At 41.4% G+C, this 27,776-nt stretch overlaps 2 protein-coding genes and 1 long non-coding RNA gene across 4 annotated transcripts; 2 read left to right on the forward strand and 1 right to left on the reverse strand.

Moving 5' to 3' along the window:
• The first annotated feature begins 105 nt into the window (after positions 1 to 105).
• LOC136430831 (RWD domain-containing protein 1-like) lies at positions 106 to 13,526 on the forward strand. Of its 2 annotated transcripts, none has more exons than XM_066421841.1 (7): positions 106 to 308; positions 800 to 862; positions 4,668 to 4,807; positions 5,166 to 5,309; positions 5,738 to 5,861; positions 6,335 to 6,400; positions 11,857 to 13,526. In XM_066421841.1, exons 1-7 carry the CDS (start codon positions 236 to 238, stop codon positions 11,940 to 11,942), a joined length of 696 nt encoding a protein of 231 aa, XP_066277938.1. In that variant the 5' UTR covers positions 106 to 235; the 3' UTR covers positions 11,943 to 13,526. The 2 variants fall into 2 exon arrangements, with proteins under 2 accessions (XP_066277938.1, XP_066277927.1); XM_066421830.1 differs by having other exon boundaries at positions 108 to 308; positions 11,839 to 13,526.
• A 1,620-nt stretch (positions 13,527 to 15,146) lies between these two features.
• On the forward strand, positions 15,147 to 19,941 carry LOC136430836 (uncharacterized). The gene is made up of 3 exons (XR_010754940.1): positions 15,147 to 15,939; positions 17,782 to 17,935; positions 18,391 to 19,941. It is a non-coding gene; the product is annotated as an uncharacterized lncRNA (long non-coding RNA).
• Positions 19,942 to 20,755: 814 nt separating this feature from the next.
• LOC136424320 (mesenchyme-specific cell surface glycoprotein-like) lies at positions 20,756 to 27,336 on the reverse strand. The gene is made up of 10 exons (XM_066413240.1): positions 27,213 to 27,336; positions 26,594 to 26,815; positions 25,819 to 26,062; positions 25,223 to 25,373; positions 24,299 to 24,413; positions 23,757 to 23,933; positions 23,242 to 23,450; positions 22,517 to 22,708; positions 21,647 to 21,867; positions 20,756 to 20,969 (listed from the first exon to the last, which is right to left on the reverse strand). Exons 1-10 carry the CDS (start codon positions 27,334 to 27,336, stop codon positions 20,825 to 20,827), a joined length of 1,800 nt encoding a protein of 599 aa, XP_066269337.1. The 3' UTR covers positions 20,756 to 20,824.
• Positions 27,337 to 27,776: the final 440 nt, after the last annotated feature.

A 27,776-nucleotide genomic window follows, 5' to 3' on the forward strand; every position in this document is an offset into this window, starting at 1 on the left:
AATATTTAATATTCTTACTTAGCAGAAAACTGTTATCAATTTTGATATCTATCTTGATTTATGTCAATATTTTAACAGGTTTTGATACGAATCGCCGGCTGTCAATAAACCGCCTTTGCCACATGTGAGTTGACCCCTCCTGACCCCGCCATGAGCAGCCCAGTCCCGAACTTGTAAAATCTCCGCTATTTTCCGCAGAATTGGTGCTGAGAAGTGGACAAGAGTGATTTTATAAATGACAGACTACGAAGAAGATCAGGCGAACGAGATAGAGGCTCTCGAATCTATTTATCCAGACATTTTTGAAAGTGAGTTGAATTTTTCTGACAGAAAGTTGTGCCCCCCTCCCCATAAAATTGATAACTTCTGTGTGGCTTCCATATATTTTTGGGGCTGCATGCCGCTAAATTGATTTTATGTTTCATTTTCCTTGTCGTATCTTTTTAACTGACATGCAATGGTTTCATTTTATAGCTTTGGGCAACGTTCAAATTGTGATTTGTTATCAAGTTTTCACTTTCCCCAGTAGGATAGAGTAGAGTTAGGAGGTTCTCTGGTAAAGAAATACTGTGGTCACTACGTTGATGAAGGTTAGACATCCAGGTAGTAAGATACGCCTAAAATAGTTACTCAAGCAACTGGATAGAATTTTGAAACAGTCAGACGTTTCAGATGTAGCATCCGCTGTCTTTAGTCAGTCATGTGTTTCAAAATTTTATCCATTTGCTTGAGACTGTGAGTTGAGTAACTATTTTTGGCGTACTGTTGTCATTGCTAACTGTGATTTTCCCTTCCCCAGTTCTAGAGACTGAGCCGCACTGCTTCAAGCTGTCCGTGTTGACGGAGACAGACAGTTATGAAGGTGAGGGTTGGAACCAGGTTATACAAGTTATAGCGATGATAGAAATCTATTAGTAGTGATATATCTAAAATATAAGTATTGCCAAATGAAGTACAATTCTTATGAGCACAGATGCATATCGTTACATGTGTATCACGTGTCAATAAAACATAAGTATGAGCCGTGGCAACTGTTGCAGGGCTTGTCTTAGTACATTAGCTGTTGTGAGGGTCGCTACTCTCATCTCCCAAATAAACATACCCCCCGGAATAAACATACCCCCTGGACAAATCTTCAAAATCTAATAAACGTACCCCCCGGAATAAACATACCCCCTGGAAATTGACCAAATTTACAGATAAACTGTGTCCATGCTACTTCTGTCCGAGGGAAAGAAGATGATTAGCAGGTTCTCTTTATTAATTTATTGACTATTTATGCCTATCTGAGGAGCATATTAATTAAGTGTATAACTATTGAACAGAATAACTGTACACATCTTGTTCAAATTGTAATATTATTTGCCACTTCAAAAAGATATACTGTATAGTAGCAATGTTGAAAAAAATTGGGCATAGGTTCCCCGCTATGACCCCTAACCGGGGGCCAATGGTGCTTCAAATTCAACAAGTTAAAATGTACATGATCATTGATACATGCATTTTCTGCTTGGAATTTGAAGCAAGTAAATTGTTGTATATACTGACATATAATCAAAACATGAAAAGTAGTCGCCAAACTTCTCAGTTCACTTGGATGGGCAACACTTTGAAAGTCTACTCTCTTTCTATACAAATGTATCAACATTTAGAAGATGAACAGAAAATTACAATATCCTAAGTATATTGTCATCACAGGTATTACTTATATTTTGTAAAAGTCATGATAGAGAAAAGGAAGACTATGACAATCACATGTATATGATGTAACTATTTGTCTTTCCCAACTTGCCATTTATCTTCTATGCCTTCCATATAGAAACATAGATTTGTAAACATTACATGCCACAAATCATTGTGTTGTGTCAAGGACATTTAATATCATATAATATCAAGGACAATATTATATAATGTTCTTGGCTTTTTTTGTTGCAATCCAAATAATTTAAAATCTAAAAATTACCCTTGTATGTATCATTTTGAGAAACTAAATTGTCAACAAATTTGTGAGAAACCTCTTGAACCTGAAGGCTTGTTACAATGTTGCCACAAACTACAGGGTTCTCATGTTACATGAAAGGGTGAGCTACATACAGTGGCGGCGCCACAGACAGAAAGGGGCGGGGCTAACAGAAGTACACTCATATTCTTAGAAACCTCCGGCATTCTTTCTGTAGGGGAGTGATCTTTTTTCAAGCATTTTTCAGTGATAGAAATGGTGACTAGATTGCAACTAATCTTTATATAGACTACGGCATTTAAAGTATTTTTGTAAAACTGCAAAATACATTTCTGACAAAGGCAAAGGAGGTTTATTTGTAGATCAAAAAGACTTGTTTCCCCTTCTTGAAAGTGAGATCTTCCAAAACAAAACATTCCCACGGACTGTCACTGCCGGGTGCGTTACTGTGGCGCTTTTCGAAGGGCAAAATTTTCATGTTTGCGGTAGGATTGAAATGTTTTGATATACTTTCAAAGTAATGATAAAGTTTTTGATGCTAAGACACAGTTTTTTGTGGTGTTATTTTTATATTTTCATTTTGGGAAAGACTGTATCTCACGTGAGTAGAGTAATGTATTACATGCGTAACGTTAGTTGAAACACTTTGCGCCGCTGACATATATTGGTTTCTGGTCAGCATGCTTTGGTTTACGATGTTATGAGACTGCTAAAGTTGTTCATATAAAAAGAATTGCATTTCAAAACGTCAGTGTGGCGTCTTATTTTCGCCCAATAACAACGTTGACTTTGAAGTGTTACAGAGATCGACCGATACGTTACGAGTTCCGCCAGGATTTCACAAAGGGGTGGTCTACAGGGGTGGGCTAGTGGGGTGGGCTACCTCAGCATCTACCCTTTCTGGACCTCAAGGTTGTGCATGGGGGTTTGGCCTCTTATGGAATTTCCTTGAAGAGGATCTGGGTCAAGCTGTGGGTGGGCTAGAGGGAAGGTAACAGCACCAAGACTGGTAGAAAAGCCATTTATCATAAACAAACTTCTAAGTACTCAGTATACAATTAATTACTAGTAGGATTTTAGGGAAGAGGTACAAGGGGAAATAAACTGGAAGTTGCATAGAACAGCTAGGGAATGAGAGAGCCTTTGTTTGACAAAATTCAAAACATTATAATGTCTCACATTTAGACTAGAATGTACCTGAATGCATGTGCTTGCATACAATGTACAATGTATTTGTGGTTATGTGTGTCAGTGTGCATGAGCGTGGGTTGGAATGTTTTAAGTGTGTGTGTGTTTGTACAATGTATAGTGTTGCTTTTGTTGCTCATTTCTTTCTTGTAGCCACAATGCTACTGTCCTGTTGGCCTGACTGAGCAGTATATAAAGGAACAGGGAACATAGCCCTCCATGATTAAAAATCTAAAACTGGGGATAACAAACTCCTGCACGATGTAAATGTATGCAGTATGCTCATTGCCCACCTCCACCCCCCACTGTAGCATCCCCAAAGCAATATGATCCTTCAGCAAAATAAAGCATTCTTTCCGGCCCTCCCACAGAGTGACCCATCTTTTCCTCAAGGAAATTCCATTCAATGCTAAACCCCCATGCACAGCCTTGAGGTCCAGAAAGGGTAGATGCTGAGGTAGCCCACCCCACTAGCCCACCCCTGTAGACCACCCCATCAAATCCGCAAACCCTCATAGCGGCAGGGAAATCAACGCCGCTTGGCCGGAAAATAATGAATTATGAGCAAAAATGCCGGGGAAATATTGGCAGGAAAACCCAAACTTTGAATTTTAAGAGGATCCCAGGTTAGCAAAACTCAAATTTTCAAAAAAATAATAAACGTACCGTCCCAAATAAGAACGTACTGGGTGGATTTTGAGGCTGAAAAAAATAAACGTACCGGTACGTTTATTTGGGAGATGAGAGTATGTTGGACTTCAGAATAGAGAAGCCCTGCAACAGTCACCACGGCTGGGCCCAGTGTGGTCTGGCTGGGCCCAATGTGGTCCGGCTGGGCCCAGTGTGGTCCGGCTGGGCCCAGTGTGGTCCGGCTGGGCCCAGTGTGGTCCGGCTGGGCCCAGTGTGGTCCGGCTGGGCCCAGTGTGGTCAGGCTGGGTCCAGTGTGGTCCGGCTGGGTCCAGTGTGGTCCGGCTGGGCCCAGTGTGGTCCGGCTGGGCCCAGTGTGGTCTGGCTGGGCCCAATGTGGTCCGGCTGGGCCCAGTGTGGTCCGGCTGGGCCCAGTGTGGTCCGGCTGGGCCCAGTGTGGTCTGGCTGGGCCCAGTGTGGTCCGGCTGGGCCCAGTATGGTCCGGCTGGGCCCAGTGTGGTCTGGCGGGGCCTAGTGTGGTCCGGCGGAGCCCAGTGTGGTTCGGCTGGGCCCAGTGTGGTTCGGCTGGGCCCAGTGTGGTCCGACTGGGCCCAGTGTGGTCTGGCTGGGCCCAGTGTGGTCCGGCGGGGTCCAGTGTGGTCCGGCGGGGCCCAGTGTGGTCCGGCGGGGCCCAGTGTGGTCCGGCTGGGCCCAGTGTAGCTATTCTTGAAAAAAACAAATGATTTTGAAATTGTTTGAATACCGTCTCGGTGCTGTCGTTTTCCCAATGCCACGAATAGCAAGATTCATTCATTAGCAGTGTTGTTGTTAAGATCATCGTTATTGAAATGATACTAAAACGTTCCTGTCTCCGCCCCCCCCCCTCCCCCAGAATGTGACCCCCTGGGAGTGGACCTGCAGTTCACCTACGTCCCCACCTACCCCGACGCCCCCCCGGACATGGAGGTGCTGTCTCCCCAGAACCTCACAGACGAGGACGTCAGGAACATACAGGAGCTACTGCAGCAACAGGTAAACATGTACATAACAGGTAAACACAACAACAGGTAAACATGACAACAACATCAGGAAAACACATAAGGTATTCTAATAATGATTGAATGGGGTGGGAGGCCTGCAAACACAAAAAACGAATAAGTAACTAACCCAGGTAACTAACCCAGGTAACTGTTGCCCCCAGGCTGAGGAGAACCTAGGTTCACCCTGGTGTCAGCTGTGCAAGGGTAGGGTTAGGGTGGGTAACTAACCCATGTAACTAACCCAGGTAACTGTTGTTCCCAGGCTGAGGAGAACCTGGGTTCACCCTGGTGTCAGCTATGCAAGGGTAGGGTTAGGGTGGGTAACTAACCCAGGTAACTGTTGTTCCTAGGCCGAGGAGAACCTGGGCATGGTGATGGTGTTCACCCTGGTGTCAGCTGTGCAGGAGAGACTGAGTGAGCTGGTCGAGGAGAAGAAGAAACAGGCGGAAGAAGATAGGGAAAGAAAACAGAGAGAAGACGAAGAGAAAGAAAAGGTAAGAAACTTTTGTGTTTTGTTGACATTGTGAAACTAAGGCCATGCCTGTGGTCAATGTGTTTTAAAATGTTGGAAAAGTAAACTGTTGACAAATATGTTTATGGAAGTTACAACATAAGAAATCAATTTGATACTAAAACAAATTCACACAGGCAAAAAAGAACTAGATATGCCATCCTTCTTGCAAGTGCCAAAACTTTTTTAAAAACGGACTGTTCAGCTTTGCAATCCATGATGTAGTTATATACATGTAAGTTTTGTTGTACTGTGCTCCTAGGAAAAATTTCTAGATTCAGCGGCTAATTTTTGGGAGCATGTGGTCCTAAAATGGTCCCAGTCTGGAGGGCTGCTAACTATTTTTGCATACTTTTGTGAATGATATACTACCCACCAATGTTATAATCCAATGCTGCTTTCTTGTTGCAGAAAAGATTTGAGGGCACCCGAGTCAATATAGAAACCTTCCTGGCGTGGAAAGCCAGGTTCGACCAAGAAATAATGGAAAAGATGAAGTCTAAAAAAGAGGTAGACAACAGTAAAAAGTTATCAGGTAAGTTGCATGAGAATTCTGTTTCTTAGTGTCTCATTTGGAAAATAGTAAGATATAAAGGGAAAGAAAACTTGAAAAAATAGACGGGAATACTGTATCTACTTTTGTCTGTTTCTAGTAACTCTCTTCTTTGACTAATATAAAGTTTTATAATACACTCAGACTCTCAGCTTGGAAGTTCATCTGTGTTGATAGAAATCATTCAGAAGTACGATTGAACTATAATTTTAGAGTGAACATAGAGATTAGATTTACCCAAATTTTCAACCAATTCCAATCTTTCTTTCTTTGTCAAGGAATGTCCAATCCACCGCTTCTGTGACGTCGCGTTATGTGACTCGGTGAGCTGTGTATCATAAGTTTCAGAAAGTTTATGGCGCCCCCCGTCTCTGTTAAGGGACGGTCGTCAGGCCCTGATGTAAATGGCTCACTACAGCTGACTATGTGGGATAACTGTACTGTTTCTTACGCAGGAAAACAACTATTTGAGCGAGATACGTCCCTAAACGACTCAGACGCAAGATTTCTGGACAATGAAGGTAAGATGATCATACTGTCAGTAGTGAACAATGTCCACTTTTTGGGTTGTATCTTTTGGGTTGTATCAGCTTTACCTAGGCTATTAGGAAGTATTATTTCATAGTTTTTTAGTAGTTGTTCTAACTCCTTTACATGTAACAAAGGGAACAACAGAATGATGATAAACTGGATAGTGAGTGTGAGTTTTATCAGTTGTGACTTTTATTATTATATTGATTTTTCTCTGGCCATAGCTGCCTGTAGTCTTCAGAACCTGTTTGAAACTTTTTGTAGATGTACAGTTATGGAGAGATGGAGCGCTGTGTGCTCTGATCCATGTCACATGTTCATGTTCCTGTGAACCATCAAACTGTGTGTTAAGCTTCACACTTTCAGAACATTATGGGTAATACTGTAATGTTTATGTGTGTTATAGTATTATGTAATTTACCACATAGTTTGTATGTTACACTACACTATAACACATGTAGTGTACATGTATCCTACACTACACTATAACACATGTAGTGTACATGTATCCTATACTACACTATAACACATGTAGTGTACATGTATCCTATACTACATTATAACACATAGTGTACATGTATCCTATACTACCGGTACACTATAACACAATTGTAGTGTACATGTATCCTATACTTAAGGGTTAATGACCAGCCCCGAGGTGTATATGGTGTCATAACGCCTGGTCATGTGCTATAACCACCGAATAAAACCACCGAGTGAGCGAAGCGAACGAGGTGGTTTTATGAGGTGGTTATAGCACATGACCAGGCGTTATGACACCATATACACCGAGGAACAGGCGGGTCATTAACGTTATTATCACATAGCCTATCCAAACTGACCCATATAAGAGAGACAAATTTCTGTATAATACATAGATTCTTTATTTAATACTATACATGTAAAATCAATCCATTGTACATATGATCTTCATATAATCCAATGTAAACAAGCGGTGACTTGTCTTCGAGCCCACACGGTTATAAATTGACAGGTTGTTAGACGCCTAGGTGTGGTAAGAATCGTACATGTTTACCTCCCCTTTGCCGCAAGTTGTAGTTTCCCCGGATAATTATTACTCAAGCCGGAAAAAAAATCCCACAGAAGCGTACACATATCGAGCCAAGATCATTGTAGGTACAAACCTGTAAGGATTTGGGCGATTTTGACCGTAATTCTTTCGATGCCAACACATCGGTTTCGGGAAGTTACATGTTCGTGACTTGGGCCATGGGGAGGGGGGCGGTTGTTTTGAACAAGACTTTGCCAGTAACATTTTTAATTTTCGTCAGGTAAAACCCCTCAGAAACGTGAACATACCGGTCTGGGGTCCTCTTGGGTAGAAACGTAGGAGGTTTCATGGACGATTTCTTTGTCTGCCATGATTTGCTACTTCGGGAAATACAATGTGATGAGTGGGGATCGGAGGGGACTCTGTGTGCCCGCTGCTTCTTGTTGGTCACACTCGTCAGCTTCCTTGCCCCTAGCTCAACTGCTGAAGTATGTTCCTGGGCGTCTTCCCCAACTTCCCATGACCCGAAAACTGACTCTAAGTCGGCGTCTGACAGTTCCTCGACGAAAAACTGTGGTACTCTTATGGCGGACGTTCGAACGCGTTCTGCGAACGATCGTCTGGGCCGGTTCCACTTTGACGGCGGGGGTGTGAAAAATATTGTTTTTAGTCCTTCCGTTTGAATTTTACTTGAATTGATTTTTTTCCTTTTTTTCATGAATTCTTCATGTATTCTTAAGACATTTGGGGGAATTTTAAGACAATAAAGATATTTTCAACAAGGTTAAGAAGAAGATTCATCAAAAAGATACCCCCATCTACAAAATGCAACGGTTTTGTTATGGCATGACGTCAATAAGTGGTGTGTTATGGCGTGATAACAGACCACTTATTGTGGGCAATGGAGGCTTCTGATTGGTCGACACCATCTGGCCATGTGATAATACACTATAACACATAGTGTACATGTATCCTATACTACACTATAACACATGTAGTGTACATGTATCCTATACTACATTATAACACATAGTGTACATGTATCCTATACTACACTATAACACATGTAGTGTACATGTATCCTATACTACACTATAACACATGTAGTGTACATGTATCCTATACTACACTATAACACATGTAGTGTACATGTATCCTATACTTAAGGGTTAATGACCCGCCCCGAGGTGTATATGGTGTCATAACGCCTGGTCATGTGCTATAACCACCGAATAAAACCACCTCGTTCGCTTCGCTCACTCGGTGGTTTTATTCGGTGGTTATAGCACATGACCAGGCGTTATGACACCATATACACCGAGGAACAGGCGGGTCATTAACGTTATTATCACATAGCCTATCCAAACTGACCCATATAAGAGAGACAAATTTCTGTATAATACATAGATTCTTTATTTAATACTATACATGTAAAATCAATCCATTGTACATATGATCTTCATATAATCCAATGTAAACAAGCGGTGACTTGTCTTCGAGCCCACACGGTTATAAATTGACAGGTTGTTAGACGCCTAGGTGTGGTAAGAATCGTACATGTTTACCTCCCCTTTGCCGCAAGTTGTAGTTTCCCCGGATAATTATTACTCAAGCCGGAAAAAAAATCCCACAGAAGCGTACACATATCGAGCCAAGATCATTGTAGGTACAAACCTGTAAGAATTTGGGCGATTTTGACCGTAATTCTTTCGATGCCAACACATCGGTTTCGGGAAGTTACATGTTCGTGACTTGGGCCATGGGGAGGGGGGCGTTTGTTTTGAACAAGACTTTGCCAGTAACATTTTTAATTTTCGTCAGGTAAAACCCCTCAGAAACGTGAACATACCGGTCTGGGGTCCTCTTGGGTAGAAACGTAGGAGGTTTCATGGACGATTTCTTTGTCTGCCATGATTTGCTACTTCGGGAAATACAATGTGATGAGTGGGGATCGGAGGGGACTCTGTGTGCCCGCTGCTTCTTGTTGGTCACACTCGTCAGCTTCCTTGCCCCTAGCTCAACTGCTGAAGTATGTTCCTGGGCGTCTTCCCCAACTTCCCATGACCCGAAAACTGACTCTAAGTCGGCGTCTGACAGTTCCTCGACGAAAAACTGTGGTACTCTTATGGCGGACGTTCGAACGCGTTCTGCGAACGATCGTCTGGGCCGGTTCCACTTTGACGGCGGGGGTGTGAAAAATATTGTTTTTAGTCCTTCCGTTTGAATTTTACTTGAATTGATTTTTTTCCTTTTTTTCATGAATTCTTCATGTATTCTTAAGACATTTGGGGGAATTTTAAGACAATAAAGATATTTTCAACAAGGTTAAGAAGAAGATTCATCAAAAAGATACCCCCATCTACAAAATGCAACGGTTTTGTTATGGCATGACGTCAATAAGTGGTGTGTTATGGCGTGATAACAGACCACTTATTGTGGGCAATGGAGGCTTCTGATTGGTCGACACCATCTGGCCATGTGATAATACACTATAACACATAGTGTACATGTATCCTATACTACACTATAACACATGTAGTGTACATGTATCCTATACTACATTATAACACATAGTGTACATGTATCCTATACTACACTATAACACATGTAGTGTACATGTATCCTATACTACACTATAACACATGTAGTGTACATGTATCCTATACTACACTATAACACATGTAGTGTACATGTATCCTATACTTAAGGGTTAATGACCCGCCCCGAGGTGTATATGGTGTCATAACGCCTGGTCATGTGCTATAACCACCGAATAAAACCACCAAGTGAGCGAAGCGAACGAGGTGGTTTTATGAGGTGGTTATAGCACATGACCAGGCGTTATGACACCATATACACCGAGGAACAGGCGGGTCATTAACGTTATTATCACATAGCCTATCCAAACTGACCCATATAAGAGAGACAAATTTCTGTATAATACATAGATTCTTTATTTAATACTATACATGTAAAATCAATCCATTGTACATATGATCTTCATATAATCCAATGTAAACAAGCGGTGACTTGTCTTCGAGCCCACACGGTTATAAATTGACAGGTTGTTAGACGCCTAGGTGTGGTAAGAATCGTACATGTTTACCTCCCCTTTGCCGCAAGTTGTAGTTTCCCCGGATAATTATTACTCAAGCCGGAAAAAAAATCCCACAGAAGCGTACACATATCGAGCCAAGATCATTGTAGGTACAAACCTGTAAGAATTTGGGCGATTTTGACCGTAATTCTTTCGATGCCAACACATCGGTTTCGGGAAGTTACGTGTTCGTGACTTGGGCCATGGGGAGGGGGGCGTTTGTTTTTAACAAGACGACATCACTTTGCCAGTAACATTTTTAATTTTCGTCAGGTAAAACCCCTCAGAAACGTGAACATACCGGTCTGGGGTCCTCTTGGGTAGAAACGTAGGAGGTTTCATGGGCGATTTCTTTGTCTGCCATGATTTGCTACTTCGGGAAATACAATGTGATGAGTGGGGAGGAGACTCTGTGTGCCCGCTGCTTCTTGTTGGTCACACTCGTCAGCTTCCTTGCCCCTAGCTCAACTGCTGAAGTATGTTCCTGGGCGTCTTCCCCAACTTCCCATGACCCGAAAACTGACTCTAAGTCGGCGTCTGACAGTTCCTCGACGAAAAACTGTGGTACTCTTATGGCGGACGTTCGAACGCGTTCTGCGAACGATCGTCTGGGCCGGTTCCACTTTGACGGCGGGGGTGTGAAAAATATTGTTTTTAGTCCTTCCGTTTGAATTTTACTTTAATTGAATTTTTTTCCTTTTTTCATGAATTCTTCATGTATTCTTAGGACATTTGGGGGAATTTTAAGACAATAAAGATATTTTAAACAAGGTTAAGAAAAAGATTCATCAAAAAGATACCCCCATCTACAAAATGCAACCGTTTTGTTATGGCATGACGTCAATAAGTGGTGTGTTATGGCGTGATAACAGACCACTTATTGTGGGCAATGGAGGCTTCTGATTGGTCGACACCATCTGGCCATGTGATAATACACTATAACACATAGTGTACATGTATCCTATACATCACTATAACACATCGTCGTTCAGCTCACATGCCATCAGCCAGTACTGGTGCATGAATCTTACAGCCAAAATATGTCACAGGTTAAAATCTAACATGTTTGCTGTCTCGTGCATGCAGGGTATTTATTAAAGCATGTTGCTTATCTTAAAACACAATGTTTAATGTGGAACATATGATATACATGTACATAGATTGTTGCATGTGTAACATGTACTAACACCTTGTCCTGTCTCCATCCATAAACCATCCCCTTCCCCATCTTTACCCCCCCTTCTATGCACCCCCTCCCCTTCTGTGTACCCCCCTCCCCCTTCTGTGCCCCCCTCCCCCTACCGTACTTGTTCCCACAGACATTACTCTCGGTGCAGGTGATGAGAGCGTAGAGGTCGACGAGTCCCTGTTCCAAGACATGGCCGACCTCGACCTTGACGAGGACCTTGACCTTGAAGACTGAAGAGCCTCCTTAAAGGCATCATGTAGCTTCCCAGGAGGGATAAGATTTTGGGTCATCCAGGATGCTGACATCTAAGACTTTAAAAAGACTTAAGAAGGGCTTACAGATCACTACACAAGGACTCCTTGTCATATTTGCTTTGCAGTTTCAGCGAGTAACAAACTCTCTGAAGGTCAAATCAGTCTAGCCTGGAATCCATCCTACTTCGGCTCCAATTTGCTTCTTTATCGATCGCTTTTCTGCAGAATAGCCTGGCACCGTTAGAGAAGTCTCTCGTATTTGAATCTTCACATAAACTATAACAGAGAGTTCTAATTGGTCATGAATTGCACTGGCTTCTGTGGCGGCATTTGAAAGATGATCTCCGTTATTTCTAAAGAATGTTCAGTCCAAAATAAGCAATGACATTGTGGCCAAATGTGCCAGATTTCTCTGTTAGGAAATCAATCAGAGGAGCGAACTGGAGCGTTAATGTATATCAACTAGGGGTGGGTACCGGTACATAAAATTCCGGTCCAGGTCCGGGTCCAGAGGGTCAGGTCCAGGTCCGGACCTGTACCTGTACCTGTACCTGTACCTGATTATAGTAGTGTCGCAGTACATCATATTTTGGAGAGCGAGACACACATTAAAGTCTCCAAACGTCATGTCTGGAACCATATAATTTCTTAGGATTGCACTTTGTCTCAAAATTATAACTATAATCTCCTCGCCGTCTTTTTACTCATCCTTTAAGTGTTTCTGGATATGATTCACAGCTAACGTCTTCGGAAACGACACGTTACATCTGCTGTTTTGTATTTTCTAAGACCAGTTATGTGGCCGTCTGCTGGCAGCCTGGTACTATGAATTTTTTAATCGGTCCATAGGCCGGCCCACCGATTTTTTACGGACTGTTTTTTTGACCGGTCCATTAAGAAATACCGGTTTTGTACCGGTACACGGTACCGGTACCCACCCCTAATATCAACCCATCAAGTGAGTCTATACAGACTTGGCAGCAGTGTTGTATTTTAAGAACTTTTCCAAGGGACAGGTTTGAAATCAAGCATCAACATGATAAAACCTACATAAATTCCAGCCTAGAAAATATACAAAATTGTTCATTTTACATTTGATATTCTTTGTTATGTAACTACAGCTTATGATGTTCATACATTATCATGTACTCTAACTGACTTGTTCATCATCACAACAACTTGGTACGGAATGGAAACATAGCTGCAGTACAGACTTGATGAGTCCGAGAACCAGGAAGTTGAATAGGTCATTAACAAGTGTACAGAAATTTAAAACGGCATATGAGATGATTGAAACACTAGCATTGCTGAAGCATTATTTTCACACATCAATGGCTTAACATCCTTCATGTACAAGTGGTTTACTGTATGTGACGGTCATTAAAATGCTTTTTATACCTAAAATGTTGCCACGACGTACGTAAAATGTTGCCATGATTCTAGTTCGCGTTCTGTTGTTCATGTATATGTAGTACAGCAGGACAATGTGACACACAGCTGCAGAACATTGTCAGGGACAATTAAACAAGTTTAAAGATAAGGTATTAAAGAATGTTTTCTTACACATCTGCTTGTTTATCAAAGAAAAGTACATGTAAAAGAATGGCATGTTTTTTTTTTTATTGTACGTACAGCTTAAAGGCATCCAGAGCATTTTATGAGGCTTGAAACTTGTATAAAAAAACTCCAGTTTCCAGTCATTCCTACACATAGTAAGTTTCAATAACACTACACCATTACATATCGACATTAAAGGAGCAAAGATACAATGTCGTTGTGTGGTGAGAACTGATAGAAAATCCAAGCCCTGATAGACTGATCCTGACTGTCCATCACAATTAGCGGTTCGACCAATGAGAGAGTGACTGCATGTCTGTCAAATATTTGCATTTTTATGTTTTGAATTTGCAGTTCTACGTTTTGACGGAGGTGGGCGGGGCTATGTTATCTACAGTATTTACAGTAGGTCCGTGGAACTAAAAGATTACCATGTAGATTATTTTTGTGCCGTTTTTGCGCAGTTTTGAAAAGAAATACGAACGGAACAGTGGCATTAATGGTCAATTTCATAAAGATTACACCAACTAGAATATTTCCAATTTTCCAGTCTTATAAAAATGCTCTGGGTGCCTTTAATATAATAATAATAACTTTATTGCAAGTTCATGCCCGAAGGCTAATTGCAGACAAACAAGTGCATGGGAATACATGGGAATCAAAAATAGTTATCTACACTACTGTCAATGTTCTAAGTTAACTAAGGTTGACTATGGTTGGGTTTGACTTCTTTTTTGAAGGCAGTGGAAAATGAAGAGACCCACGTTTTCCATCGTAAGTGGGTTTGTTGATTTTAGTAGTGATGTGGATTTTTGTAAGCTATTCAAATGGTAAAAGCTAGGAGAATTAACGGAAGCTGTTTTATATAAATCGTCTTATATATAACCTCCTCCACATAAAAACCAGACGAACATACCCTGGGAGTCCAGGCACCGTAATGTAATCGGATAGCGGAGCTTGGGTTTGCAGCGGACAGTGGGGCGGGGTCGGTCTTCGGGGGGCAGCGGGAGGGTGGGCCGTGAAAGCTTGGGCGCGCGTGCGGTGCTCCGTGGCCCTCCGATTACGGTGCCTGGACTCCCAGGGTAGACGAACAGGAATGCTTCAAGTCTTGAGAACGCATGTGCAGTGTAAAAGGTGAAGGCCCCTGGCCTGTAAACAGTTGTCTCGAACGTTGTCTCGAATTGCATAACAATGTCCAGGCGGGTTTTGTTTACGTCTCAGGGGCGTTCACCTTTGACATTGCACATGCGTACTCGAATCTACGAATGGGCTTATATGCCGATATCGAGGCATGGCATGCCCACAGCGCAAAGACTGTATCAGACATGAGTGGACAACTACTCCCAGACAACTATTCCGACAACACAAAGACTTTTGTTGACCAAAAACATCTCATTAGTAGACATTATCATAATTCCAAGTAGTCTGTGTAATACACCGGTCAGTGTATTCACCGAAATACACGAAATACACGTCCGACATAGCACTATGTTTATTCACTCAAATCGTACCGTATTGTAGTAAATTTAACCACCTTTTGTGTGTAAATGACAAATACATGTACCACTAAAAACAAGACTTTAGGCGATCCCGCCGTCGGATCGCATATCCGCCATTTTCGATTTCCGCCGGGATCACGATGCGGACCCTCACGATGTATTTTCTGAACCTTTTCTGCGGATTTCTTGTAGCCAAGGCCATAACATACATTATTTGATGCCGATATATAGCAACCTGTGATATTTACTCACCAAATTATACTGTATTTCGGTACATTTCACCACCCTTTTTGTGTAAATGACTCAGATACCACTAAAAACAAACGTCATCAGGCGCATGGAACAAAGATGACGCGGCGGTCGGCCGGGATCGTGAAATATTTTTCTTGTCATCAGGGCCATAGATACATTATTCTGTGCCGAAATATAGCAACCTATGATGTTTGCTCATCAAATCATACTGTATTTGGTAGGTTATCACCACCATTTTGTGTAAATGACTCCTTGAAGAAGATACCACTAAAAACAAACATCATGGCGTATCTGTATCTGTATAGCCGTATGGTAAGAAAGATGGCGGCGGCCGGCCGCGCTGGGATCGCGAAGTATTTTCTGTCATTTTCTTGTCGCCAGGGCTATAAATTTATTATCTTATGCCTGCACATAGCAACCTGTGACGTTAACTCATCAAGTCATACTGTATTTCGGTAGATTTCAGCCATCTTCATGTGTATTTCGGTATTTCGGACGTGTATTTCGTGTATTTCAGTGAATACACGGACCCGTCTTACACGGGTACTTGTCTTACACGGGTACTTATTTCCCTCCCCACGCCCGTTTCTGCATTCCTTCATCCCCAGCCCCCAGAAGAAGACCGCCAGGACCCAAGTGATCCACCTGACCAGAAACGCAGCTCATCACGTAAGTCCCTTCACAGCCGTAAAGTTTTACACTTAAAGTGGTACATTCCACGGTTACACGGCCGTGGTTGTCAACAACAGTCTACCGTGTCTTCATGCGTGGTGTCTTACTTTCGTCGGTAAGAAGGTTCTCCAGCGTGCCAAAAAAAAAAGAAGACGCGACTCCAAAATCGGTTGACGAATGCTGTGATCGTGTGCGGGCGCTTGGCTCCGAGTTGCAGTGCTTAGGCTTGTGACAATGTGATGTGTTATTTCTGTCGGCAAAAATGGTTCCCAACACAACCTACAAAAAGCACCGCAGTATTCCCAAATTCGGCTGATATATGCTGTAAGCATGCACCGGCATTTTTCCGCGTCATGCAAATTTGATTGTTCCGTGTGCTTAACTAAATTGAGTCGAATACTCTGCAGAAACTTGTGAAGATTTTCAGGAATTTGATATTCCACAAGCGGTTGTCATATTCATGAAAAAAAAGGAATCTTTGCAGGAGATACTAGATGATTAAGTAACCGGCATAACTAGAAAGGCAAGTTGTCGGCTCTCTCGAGCCTTATGGACCCCTCAGGCAGTTTCCCTGGGAAGAAATCAGACAGTCAGACTTTTGTCAGGGCCCACAAAGACCAGCTACTAAAGTATTCGGCTCGAAGACCAATCGGAATATTTACCACAGATCCGCAGAGGAACGACCGGGACAGTTGACTTTTTTTAAGCAGGAGAATTCACCGAGTTGGCCTAGTTTGCTAGGCGGGAATAGAATCTTACCAGGCTTACTGTTTATTTTTCGCAACATGTTCCTTATGTATAGTTGCCCTATTCCATATGATTGTATGTATTACTAAACAAACTCATTAGTATGAACTTTGTTTGTTGGCATGTATGTATGTATAGATTAAGTAGACCTTGCGAGAGTCGCTGTACTTTTGTTGTGTCAATAAAGATTGTACATCTTGTATATTTCTAAATCATCCATCACTCTTCTTCATCGTCACTATAATGAACCGACACAACGAATCAACACTAGTACTTCTTAGAGGAACCCAATGTTCCCCGTGTTGGCATCGCTAGATGTCTCAGTTCAAGGTTCAAGGACTTCAAGGTACGAGGGGTGATCAATAAGTCCTCGGCCTCACCCAGAAATAAGGTCCACAGCTCAAATTTGGGGGCATGATTATGTAGTTTACATCTTTTAGCAATATCCACCAAATTTCAAATTATTGTGGCCAATACTTTTAAGTCGACGTCCATTTGAAAACTATTAGGCAAGTGACGAGAAAAATAAGGGTACACTGTGGTCAGAGCTGTGTGGGTCGAGTTCTTCATGCCATGAATCGGCATAAAATCTTCGAAGACATTGTCAAAATGTTTGAGAAAGATTCCTTTCTTATTTCAACTAAAAAGAAGTGGGTATCTGACTTCAGCAGAGCAAGTCGACCCGCACACCTTAAGTCACAGCTCAATTGTCAATGTTTTATCCTTCTACCTCACCTAATGTTACTGAGTGTCGTCTGTAAAGCAATGATCAGAATGATTAGAAGTTAGGTGGATATTGCTAAAAGATGTCAAACAACATAATTAGGCCCCAAAACTTGAGTTGTGCACCTTATTTCTGGGTGAGGCCGAGGACTCATTGATCACCCCTCGTACTTCTTACTGGAAAAAACGGTTTAACATGCCAAAGTCACAACTCGTAAGTTGACGCTGAAGAAGGGTGATGCTGAAGATTGCCGGATGTCACTCGAAACGTCCGGAAATAAATCTCCGAATTTTTATCCAGTTTTAGAGTTTGAATTGTCTTTATATTTTTCGTAACATGTTCCTTATGTATATTTCTGAATACTACAGGTGACAGGCTAAAAAATGGAGTGCCACCAATGTAGGAGGCCGCTGGCTGGACATCCGTACGACTCCCACGAGGGCAACGTCTACTGCAGCGACTGCTTCAGTACTTTTCACGCCAAGAAGTGCGCCGTGTGCTTCATGCTTTTGGATACTAGTAGTAAGTAGTCTATCGTTGATAACATCCATGCGTTTGCAGTCACGTGACTATGACGTAAGAATTGTCCGCCATGTTGTATGGCTACAACCTATGTGAGCAGTTACTTATAAATTCATGCAAATGCCTTGTTCTTATGAGCAAGCTGTAAAACTTCGTGGTTGCCAGTTATATATATATATATCCCCATGTTTACAGACAAAAAGAAAACTACTCTCCTCTTAACATCATAAAACCCACACATACAGAAAATATGGGATCATTCGTCTCCCACTGTCTCGGAAAAAGAAGTCAAACCCAATAAGTTAGAATGTAGTGTCAATATCTAGACTAGAATAGTCACCTGCTATATTGTTACCCATTTTCTTTTCGTCCTTTCATGTTACATGTACTTGAATTAGCCTCCAGACAAGAACTTGCAATAAACTTTTTATATGGTTTTCTTCTTTTTCTTCTAGGCGCTGAGAAGTTCACTACCTACGATGGTAAGAGCTTTCACGGCGGTTGCTTCGCCTGCTCCGTATGCAACACACCCCTGTCTGGCGAGAAATTTACCGTCAATGGCGATGATAAGGTTTGCGGAAAATGCAACTAATGAATTTGGCAACATATAAATTTTGCAACAAATATCCCCTGACGCCATGCACGCCCATCGCCTTTTATCTCAAGCAACGGCCATACTGGTCTAATGAAGTTAGCCGAAAGCTACAGAAAAAATTAACGTCGGTGCTTAAGTTAACTTGGTGTGAAGAAAGAAATTTATGTTCAAATGACTCTACCGTCCAGATAAAACCAAAATCGGTGTCATTAAAGATGCATGTCAACTGGTAACAAAGAATATTACTACTAATCACAGCTTGTATCAAACATTATCATTTGTGTAGTCTGGTCATAGTTGATATACTTTAGCTACAACAGACATGCGATATAGGCAGTAGTAGTGGGCAACCTCAAACCAACCGTACACACTCACGCCACATCTTCAGAAAAGAGGCTGTAGCCGCGTATAGTTCCCGTTTAGAACTTTATTCGAGCCCACACCGACATGTTTCGCCTGTGTGTGGCTTTCTCAAGGATCAAGGCTCGAATGAGCATATTACAGTGTGTTCTGGCTTTTATAGGCCATTAGTGCATAGTGCCCCAATCACAATACAGCAAATATCTTGATATCCTTTTAGTCATATTATATATATATTGTCATATATCACTCATCGAATAATATGTTAGAGCGTGTTTCTTTGACGGATTCTATTTACTTGTAATAGAATTTTAATCCAATTCAGCTCAAAACTAGTCTGCCGTGCCATCCTAGATCACTACCGGGGCTCCTGCGTTCGCTACCATGAAAAATCGAACGCAGGAGCCCCGGTAGTAATCTAGGATGGCACCCAGGCTAGCTCAGAACTAGTTAAGGTGAAAGAGATACATTATCGTGAAAGTAGATGTCATGGAATCATATCTCATTTGATTTTGAATAACTAATGCTTAATTACTAATACCAATCTGCTATGCTACACAATACGGAGAGCATTACTCTGAAAACATAAGGTACAGTAACTATGGGTTATAAACTTAGAGAAACATCGCTACAGTCTTGCGATTATGTAAGGTTGTACTGGTACGAATGACCATCAATAGCTTATGTACTGTATTCAGCGAATTAGATCATACATATACTGATGCTTGGTGAAATAGTAATATCATGGAAAACCTGAAGCATCAGTATATGTATGATCTAATTCGCTGAATACAGTACATGAGCTATTGATGGTCATTGTAGCTTGTCAATTTTTAGTCGTGAGTATTAGTTTAAAAATCCTTTATTCTAAAACAATATGTTTTGGCGTCCTTAATGTTTCTGATAATAAAGGGTATCAGTCTGGTATTCATTTTATGGATATATATAGATATATGTACTTGATATTGACGGCAAAGAGTATACACATATCTAAAACAATATGTTTTGGCGTCCTTAATGTTTCTAATAATAAAGGGTATCAATCTGGTAATTATTTTATGGATATATATATGTACTTGATATTGACGGCAAAGAGTATACACACATCTAAAACAATATGTTTTGGCGTCCTGACTGTGAATCAATCTCCCAAATACACGTAATACGAAAAAAAATAATAATAATGGATGATTTTTAAACTACAAGATGGCTTATTTCTAACCCATTACCACGGATTGGTACCACATATATGATATTACGTTCAAGTCCATAAAGGTCAACTTCTTCAACACAGCTATGTTTCAAACACAATAAAGTCATACAAGATGACTAAAATTATATGATTGCAGAAACCAGCTTTGGAATGTTTTAGTATACTACGTTGGTGATGGCAAGAAAAGTGGCTGCCGACACGGTCATCACAAACCAGCTGACTGCCATGCTCGGAGATGCCTGAAAAATAAAATGAAGGTTATTGAAAACGACGTAGATGTACGTATTTAACTGTTTGATCCATCCTGACTAAAGAAAACAAAAATAGATAAATCAAGAAATTAATGGATTAGATATAGTTCAAGGACAAAATAAGAAACGCAATTAATCATACAGATGAACATTTTAGTTTACATCGAAAGCACGCCGAGTTTTAGATATTCGGACACAATCTTAACTACATGTATGTAATTAGATTTAATGTAGATTTAATGTACAAGAAAAAAAGTTGATGGCAAAAAAACTCTATTTGAATTGATACCAGGCCTTTCATAAAAAAAAAGCATGTCGACGCTGCCTTGAAATAATCATTTAAGTATAATATGGTATATACTGATCCTTCAACAAAGTAAGCTAAAAAAAAAGAAGGAAAATTGCTTTCACATCCCAGGCTCTAAAACAATCGCGCTTTCGTCTTTTAATGTCATACATTTGCTATCATTTTAAATACCAAAAGGAAACAGTTGTGGACTGACCGAAATGATGTCGTCTGAATCCATGACCTCGTACACCGACACCGTACCACTCACAGTCCCCGCCACGAGCAGGAGAGGGGTGTTTGTGGGGCTGTCACGTGCAGACACAAACCTGCAGGTTCAAACACATATCCTGATGTTTATATGAGATAACTGTGAGCGTTTGTAATGGTAGTCAATTATAAGACGAAAATGCTGTCATCCGCGGCGTCATGTATCGTTTTACTTTCTTTGATCCGGTGATAAACGACGGCTCTTTTTTGGCGATGCCTCGTGTACGGAGGCATTTGTCGTTTTGTCAGTAAATCTATTTAGAAACTGCAGTGCAAAGTATAGTTAAATCTCATTATAGACGCCCTTGTGTGTGTGTGTGTCTGTGTGTGTGTGTCTCTGTGTGTGTGTTTGTCGGTGTGTGTGTGGCGGTGTGTGTGTGTGTGGCGGTGTGTGTGTGTGTGTGTATCCGTGTGTGTGTGTTTGTGTGTATCTGTGTGTGTGTGTGTTGCGGTGCGTGTTTGTGTGCGTGTTTGTGTGCGTGTGTGTGTGTGTGTGTGTGTGTGTGTGTGTGTATGTATGTGTTTGCTTGTGTATGTGTGTGTGTGTGTGTGTATGTGTGTGTATGTGTGTGTGTGTATGTGTGCGTGCGTGAGTTTGTGTGTTTATGTGTATGTGTGTGCGTGTGTGTGTGTTTGTGTTTGTGTGTGTGCGCGCGCGCGCGCGCGCGTGTGTGTGTGTGTGTGTGTGTGTGTGCGTGTGTGTCCATACGTTTCTCACTAAGATAACGATGTATACCTCATGTCCTCAGGATCAATATCTCCGACCACGCGATCCTGGTACGCCTGTCGCCATGTTAGATCCAGTCGACCCGAGAAGCTGATACTTTGGAAAACAGGTGTAATGATGTCTTCGTCCGCTAGGGAGTAAACCAAGATTGTCGAGGACCGCTCGTTTCCGACGAAAAATACAGTTTTGCCGCCGACTTCTCCGATTGCGAGGGATTCAGTCTCTGGCCCCTACGTAGGAAAATAGATTACATTGGTTGGAGAAAGTACAACTTTGTAGAATATACAGGTAGCTGTGTGATAATAGCAGAGTTATATGAGTCTCGGATGTGGTTTTACCTGACTGTTTGCCAGTTACGTCATTGAGATATTTGTAGTTTGTGTTTATTTGATCGTCATAAGTGGATACATAGTTACATACATCACTATTCTTCATGGAGTCCTCAAAACTACTGTAACAACAGTTGGCAAAAGAGTACTAGTAACATGTAGATGAGATTTTCAGATTCAGCTTTATTCTGATTGGCATTGCATGTGACATTGATATAAAACAAAAATATCCACATGAATTGCGCCAATACTTACATAACTTGCCATTGACTTAACAGTTACATAAGATTGCTTAAACATACAGTAAATACATGATTCCTAATTCATGGACATTGATACATAATAATGTAAATGATATTATTCACTATAACCCTACTGTAAAGTTTTTTCTAAGTGTTGTTTCCTTTTTGCAACGACTTTAATGATGTTAAATTGGATTGCAAGATTTTTGTTTGTATGATTGTTGATGAGATTGTATTTAAGCTAGTGATGTGTAGATTGCCATTACCTATGTATAAGTATTTGTCTGCCCCTAGCTGTTGACTCTCTAATACCAGCTACGCTGCCCCGAGAGGCAATGTAATGTATTGTGACATTTGCAAATAAATAAAGATACCTTTAAGATAAATACCTTTTTGCAAGATCTGTGATCGAAAAGAGCTGCAGGCGTGCTGTCGATGACGTCCTCGTCGTAATCCGAGTTGAAGATGCTTGGGTAGAATTTGGCCACCATGCGCTCAACCTATGGTATATGTAGATGTTTAGCAACTTATCAGTTATGAAATATGCAATTTTCTTTCACTTCTGTAAAATTTGATATGTCATTTGATTGCAATGTTTCTAAAGTTAGTCTATTGGTCTTCCTTATTTTCTTATCTATATATAATGATGAGCCATCTTTGTTTGACCTCAAGTACTTATGTATACATCTTAAATGATCAGCTATTATCAAGTGATCAATCGCAGTTAAGGGGAAACCTAGTCTCTACCAGACTAACTTCGACGGCTATAGGGAGAATATTTGCCACGAGGGTTTCATTTGCAGGCTCCATTATTCGAAATGTGATCTTCACCGTGGGCTGATCATTCCGTTTTCTGCCAAATTCTACGATCAAGACGCTGTATAGGGCCTGGTCTTGGCTCGAGGGAACCCTTTAAAAACCTTGGAGGCTTCAGTTTTCCCCTGCATGTTTTTCTTTACTGTTTGCAGCAAAATCTACTTTTTTTAATGTGCGAATAAGCAATAGACAAACAAAACAATAAACAATAAACAACCTCGTCCTCGCTGTCCCAGACGAGGCTCACGTCGTCTGCGTTCCACACAGAGAATCCTCGGCCCCCAAATAAGTGGAGGGATGCGTACTTGTCCGGATTCTGGGGATCTAGACCGTCCAAAGAGCTGAAAACAGCGCATCCTAGCTGGCTGGTGGAATTCAGCGCACTTCTGAGTCGTTGCGACTTCAGTTTAGGTGAGAGAAGTGACCCTGTGTAAAAGAAACAATCATCAACTATTTTTCTATATTCTAGATGGTGTAGCTATCAACTGCGTTTAGGGTTAAACGGACGTTTTGGAGGTCGTCATCCCAATGGGGTGGAAGGTCACTCCTTTTAACCCCTTTTCACTTCTTGGGTCCAGGTAAAATGGGTTGAGGACCCTCAAAACGTCTGTTTAACTCCAAATCCTATAGATAGCCTTTAATTGTGAAAAATACCAAACTGTGTAATTATTTTTCTTAAATGAAACGTGACAAACAATCAGAATTTCATCATTGACTAAAGAAAGTTCGTACTTTCAGTTAGTTCTGCTCCTTTCAGTTCGTCTGTTGACGCTGTTGCGTTTGGAGGCGCTCGCTCCACACCGTCCCCCTCGTTGGCCGTCAGAATGTAGTTCCTTCCCCTGTGGCTGAACGTTCGCATGCTGTCCGGCTGATAGATACTGTATATGGGCCAGTCTCGCATCACGATACCTGTTGATACAATTTGAAATGTATTTTTAGTGCGCCTTTGCAAATAATTCTCCAATCTATACACACAACCGATAGGAACAGATTGACATATAAGATTCTTCCTGGTGAGCGCTACCAGTTCACTAGCTTGCATCAAACGAATATCAACGCCGATTGAATTTCCCACTTAGATAATGATCAATAACTGTTATCATACAAGAATGTAATCAATGATAATGTCATCGACCTACAGTGATACAGTTTATACGCATCGGATATGCGTTACATATGTCAGTACAAGACTTAAGAAAATTACACAATATATCCAGTTGCTTGAGTTACTTTTCTATTGTGTACACTTGATAGTAGTATACGTGGTATCGTACCTCCGTCGTCGCTACTTGTGTCGATGCTAGCCGTACCCCAGTACTTGGACCCCAGCGGATAGATGTCGTCGAACGTCGCCGTAGCCATGTCCAATACAGCAATAGCATTGTTTTCCTTAAAGAAAAATACATGAAAGCCTTGATCAGAACCATAACTTGCTGCGTCAGTGAATCTGTTGGATATAGGCTGTTTGCAGTCACGTGGCTATGACGTAAAAATTGTCGGCCATTTTAGATGGTTTAATAAACCTGGAAGTTGCCAGGTAAATTTGAATCTATGTGCTAACCGTCAAATTACTGTATCACACACAAACACATTGATACACACATGTACATCCATAGGTATAACTCTTGCTGATTCAACCGACCAACATGGCTGCTGTGAAGTCATGCGTAAACACACACATAGTATCAAACAATCAAATCATAACTTAGGGCCCTGTCACAAACGCCGCGTGTGAGCCTCGCACAGCCAAAATACAAAACGCAGCCGTACGCACAACAGTTGTGGAATTTTTCGATTGTTTTGAGGAATGTGTGACTCACATTTCGTTATTCGCATGTTAGATGTACCTCACACACTCATCAAAACAATCGAAAACTATTCATAACGAATAAGTTGCGTATTAGCATAATTTCGTTAATACCCAAACTGTCATACCTACTGGGCCATATTGTGCGTATGGCCGCGTACATAAAACTTACACAAATCGACCGAGATGCGTGTGATATGCGTATTGTGCGCACGGAGGCGCACGGAAAAAATGTCAACGCGCAACTCACACGCAACGGCCACACGCACAAGTGTGACAGGGGCTTCACAGAAGCAGTCTACGCACACGCAACGAAGCCGACAGATTGTAGTCGTCGTTTGCTGGGTTTATCAAGTCATTTCAGTTCAAATTAAGTAAGTATATTCTTTACCTGAAGGACTATGTAGGCCTTGCTTTCGTCAGAACTGTAGGCCACGTATTCTGGCTCCAGCGTCTGGGACAGGTTGAATTCAATGACCTCTGGCCCAACCTGGATCCTTGGTAGAGTCCACCTCACTCCCCGAGAACTGTATTCCTCCGCCCTGTCGTGAGAAAAATAATCTGGTGTTTCCAAATAATTCCTGGATTACAGCATATATGTATTCTTTAACAAATTATTTCACATTTTGAAAAGCACGTTTTGATAAAAGTATGCTCATCGTAAAGCTGTAGAACTAGCTTCTCTGTAACGTAATTAAGTCATCTTTTTTCTACCTGTCTGTAAATGTCACTTATGTGCAGCCTCTACTAGGCTCCATACGTGGCTGGAAAGAGTAAAATTCGGCCAAATAGAGGAGTTGGCCAGCCGGAAGATATAGCTTGACGTAGCAAACTGAATCTATCAGCTGGCCAACTCCTCTATTTGGCCGAATTTTACTCTTTCCAGCCACGTCCGGGGCCTGGTAGAGGCTAACTAATCTAGAGACATTAATGACGCATTGAAAATACGTGTAGTCACTATAATGATGTGCTGCTGTTTGTACTTACATACTATCGAACTTTCGAAACGACGCTGTTCTGACAGTCGGCGCCGATTCCTGCCCGAGGTTTGCCGACCGGAACGCGATGACGCTCGCGGATCCCTCGGGATCTACGAAGTTTCCCGACTCGTCAAGACCTGGCTCGCCTTCGTTACACGTCACCAGTGTCATGCAGTCTTTCGTGAATTTGACCATGTCTGGGAGAGACCCCACTGTAATAGACACGACACTAGCGTATGGAAAACATATAACTGCAAAAAACACGAACAGACATACCAAAAACAATACCTCCCTGTGAATTTGTTGTCTTTTCCATTGACCCTATGACCTGGACTGTCATGTCTGATCTATAACCTCTGACCACTTCCAACCACTTGGATGTATGACATTTGTAATGACATACAGATAGACAAAATATACAGAAAAAAGGTATACAAATAATTGGCATATACTGATTACGAAATCCCCTTGTCCAATGTCATATAGTCAATTATCTGTACTAGACGTTTATATGCACATGAATATGTATATGATTGTTAACATGTGACCGGTGCTTAGCCCAGTGGGCCAAAAATGATGTAGAAGGTAGGTGTTTTTCTTCAATTATAATATCTCTGATGAAATTCTTGTTTCTCAAACCTCTTTCACTTTCCATCTGGTTCGATATCGAATAACTTCAATAAGCAAAATATTGATTCAACAGAACGAGTAGGAAAAAAATAGCTTTAACATTATTTTCAAAATTTCATTGTAGGTCGAACAAAAAGAGAATCGCTGCTTACCCTGTATTTGATGGAGAAGCGTCATGTTTTTCTTGGTGTTGTCGTACATGGAGTAGATCAGAACTGTTCCTGGCAGGACTTTGGGGTCGTCGTGAATGGACACCGCAATGTAGTTTCCACAGGAATCTACGTCTGTTGCGCCGCCTGGCAGCTGTAGCCGGTACACCAGTTCGGCGTTCTTGGGGTCGGAGATGTCAATGACATTTAGAATACGGGCTTCCCCTGTGTACAAAAGGAAATAGATCAGTTTGGTAGAGATACTAGCACCATTCAATGTATATTTTGCAAGTTACCTCTATACTGGAGGAAATAGTCAAGTCAAGGCGACGTTTATTGCACAACAATTGTAACAGGTACAAAAGGAAAAAAAGCTACTGGCTTCTTATACTTATCTAGTACAATCTACAGGAAGGTGCTAGGCTATACAATGTTGTAGTACAAACTACAGGAAGATTCTAGGCCATACAATGTTTTCAATGGTAGATGATATCAACAGAATATGCTTAGATATGTTCTTAGTTTTTGCATAATTCTAAAGGTTTGCACGATGGCCTTTTCAAATCTTCTGAATTTTTTTTCTTCATATTGACAAAAATTGCAGGCGCCTTGCAGCATTTACCGACGGTGTAGACGTGATAGTTCTGAGCGTCGTACGTCAGTTGTTCCATTGCCCCGCGGTCTCCCATACCGTACAGCGGCGCCCCTGCCGAATCGAATCCGTATGGCAGGTAGGTCGAACCCATCGGACTCAATGTGATAGCGCTCCAAGCGATATTTGGTAGCACTGCAGCTACTATCATCAATACAGCAATGGTCATGTTGTCGTTAGCTCTGTAAATATGTAAAAGAAAATACAACAAAAGATGTAACTATGTTGATTTGATTATATGGATGGCATCCGCGCGCGCATCAATTTTCATCCGTTTCCAAAGAAAGGTTTTCGGCGCATACTGTAAGTCGTACAAAGCAGCACGAGCTGTAAAATGAAAACATACATTTAGTAAATTACAACAACAAACAATTAGAAAAATGGATACTAATGTCGTAGAATGCCTACGTCGATTTTAAAGTCAAAAATCTAAATTTCGGTATACCGTACTCCGTGTTTTAAGTTTTGTCCATCCTTCCTAACCACGTAGATTTCATAACGAAGGCAACTTTTTTTGCCAATTCCTTATTTATT

This window comes from Branchiostoma lanceolatum, chromosome 1 (genome assembly GCF_035083965.1).
Source record: "Branchiostoma lanceolatum isolate klBraLanc5 chromosome 1, klBraLanc5.hap2, whole genome shotgun sequence".
NCBI lineage: Eukaryota > Metazoa > Chordata > Leptocardii > Amphioxiformes > Branchiostomatidae > Branchiostoma > Branchiostoma lanceolatum.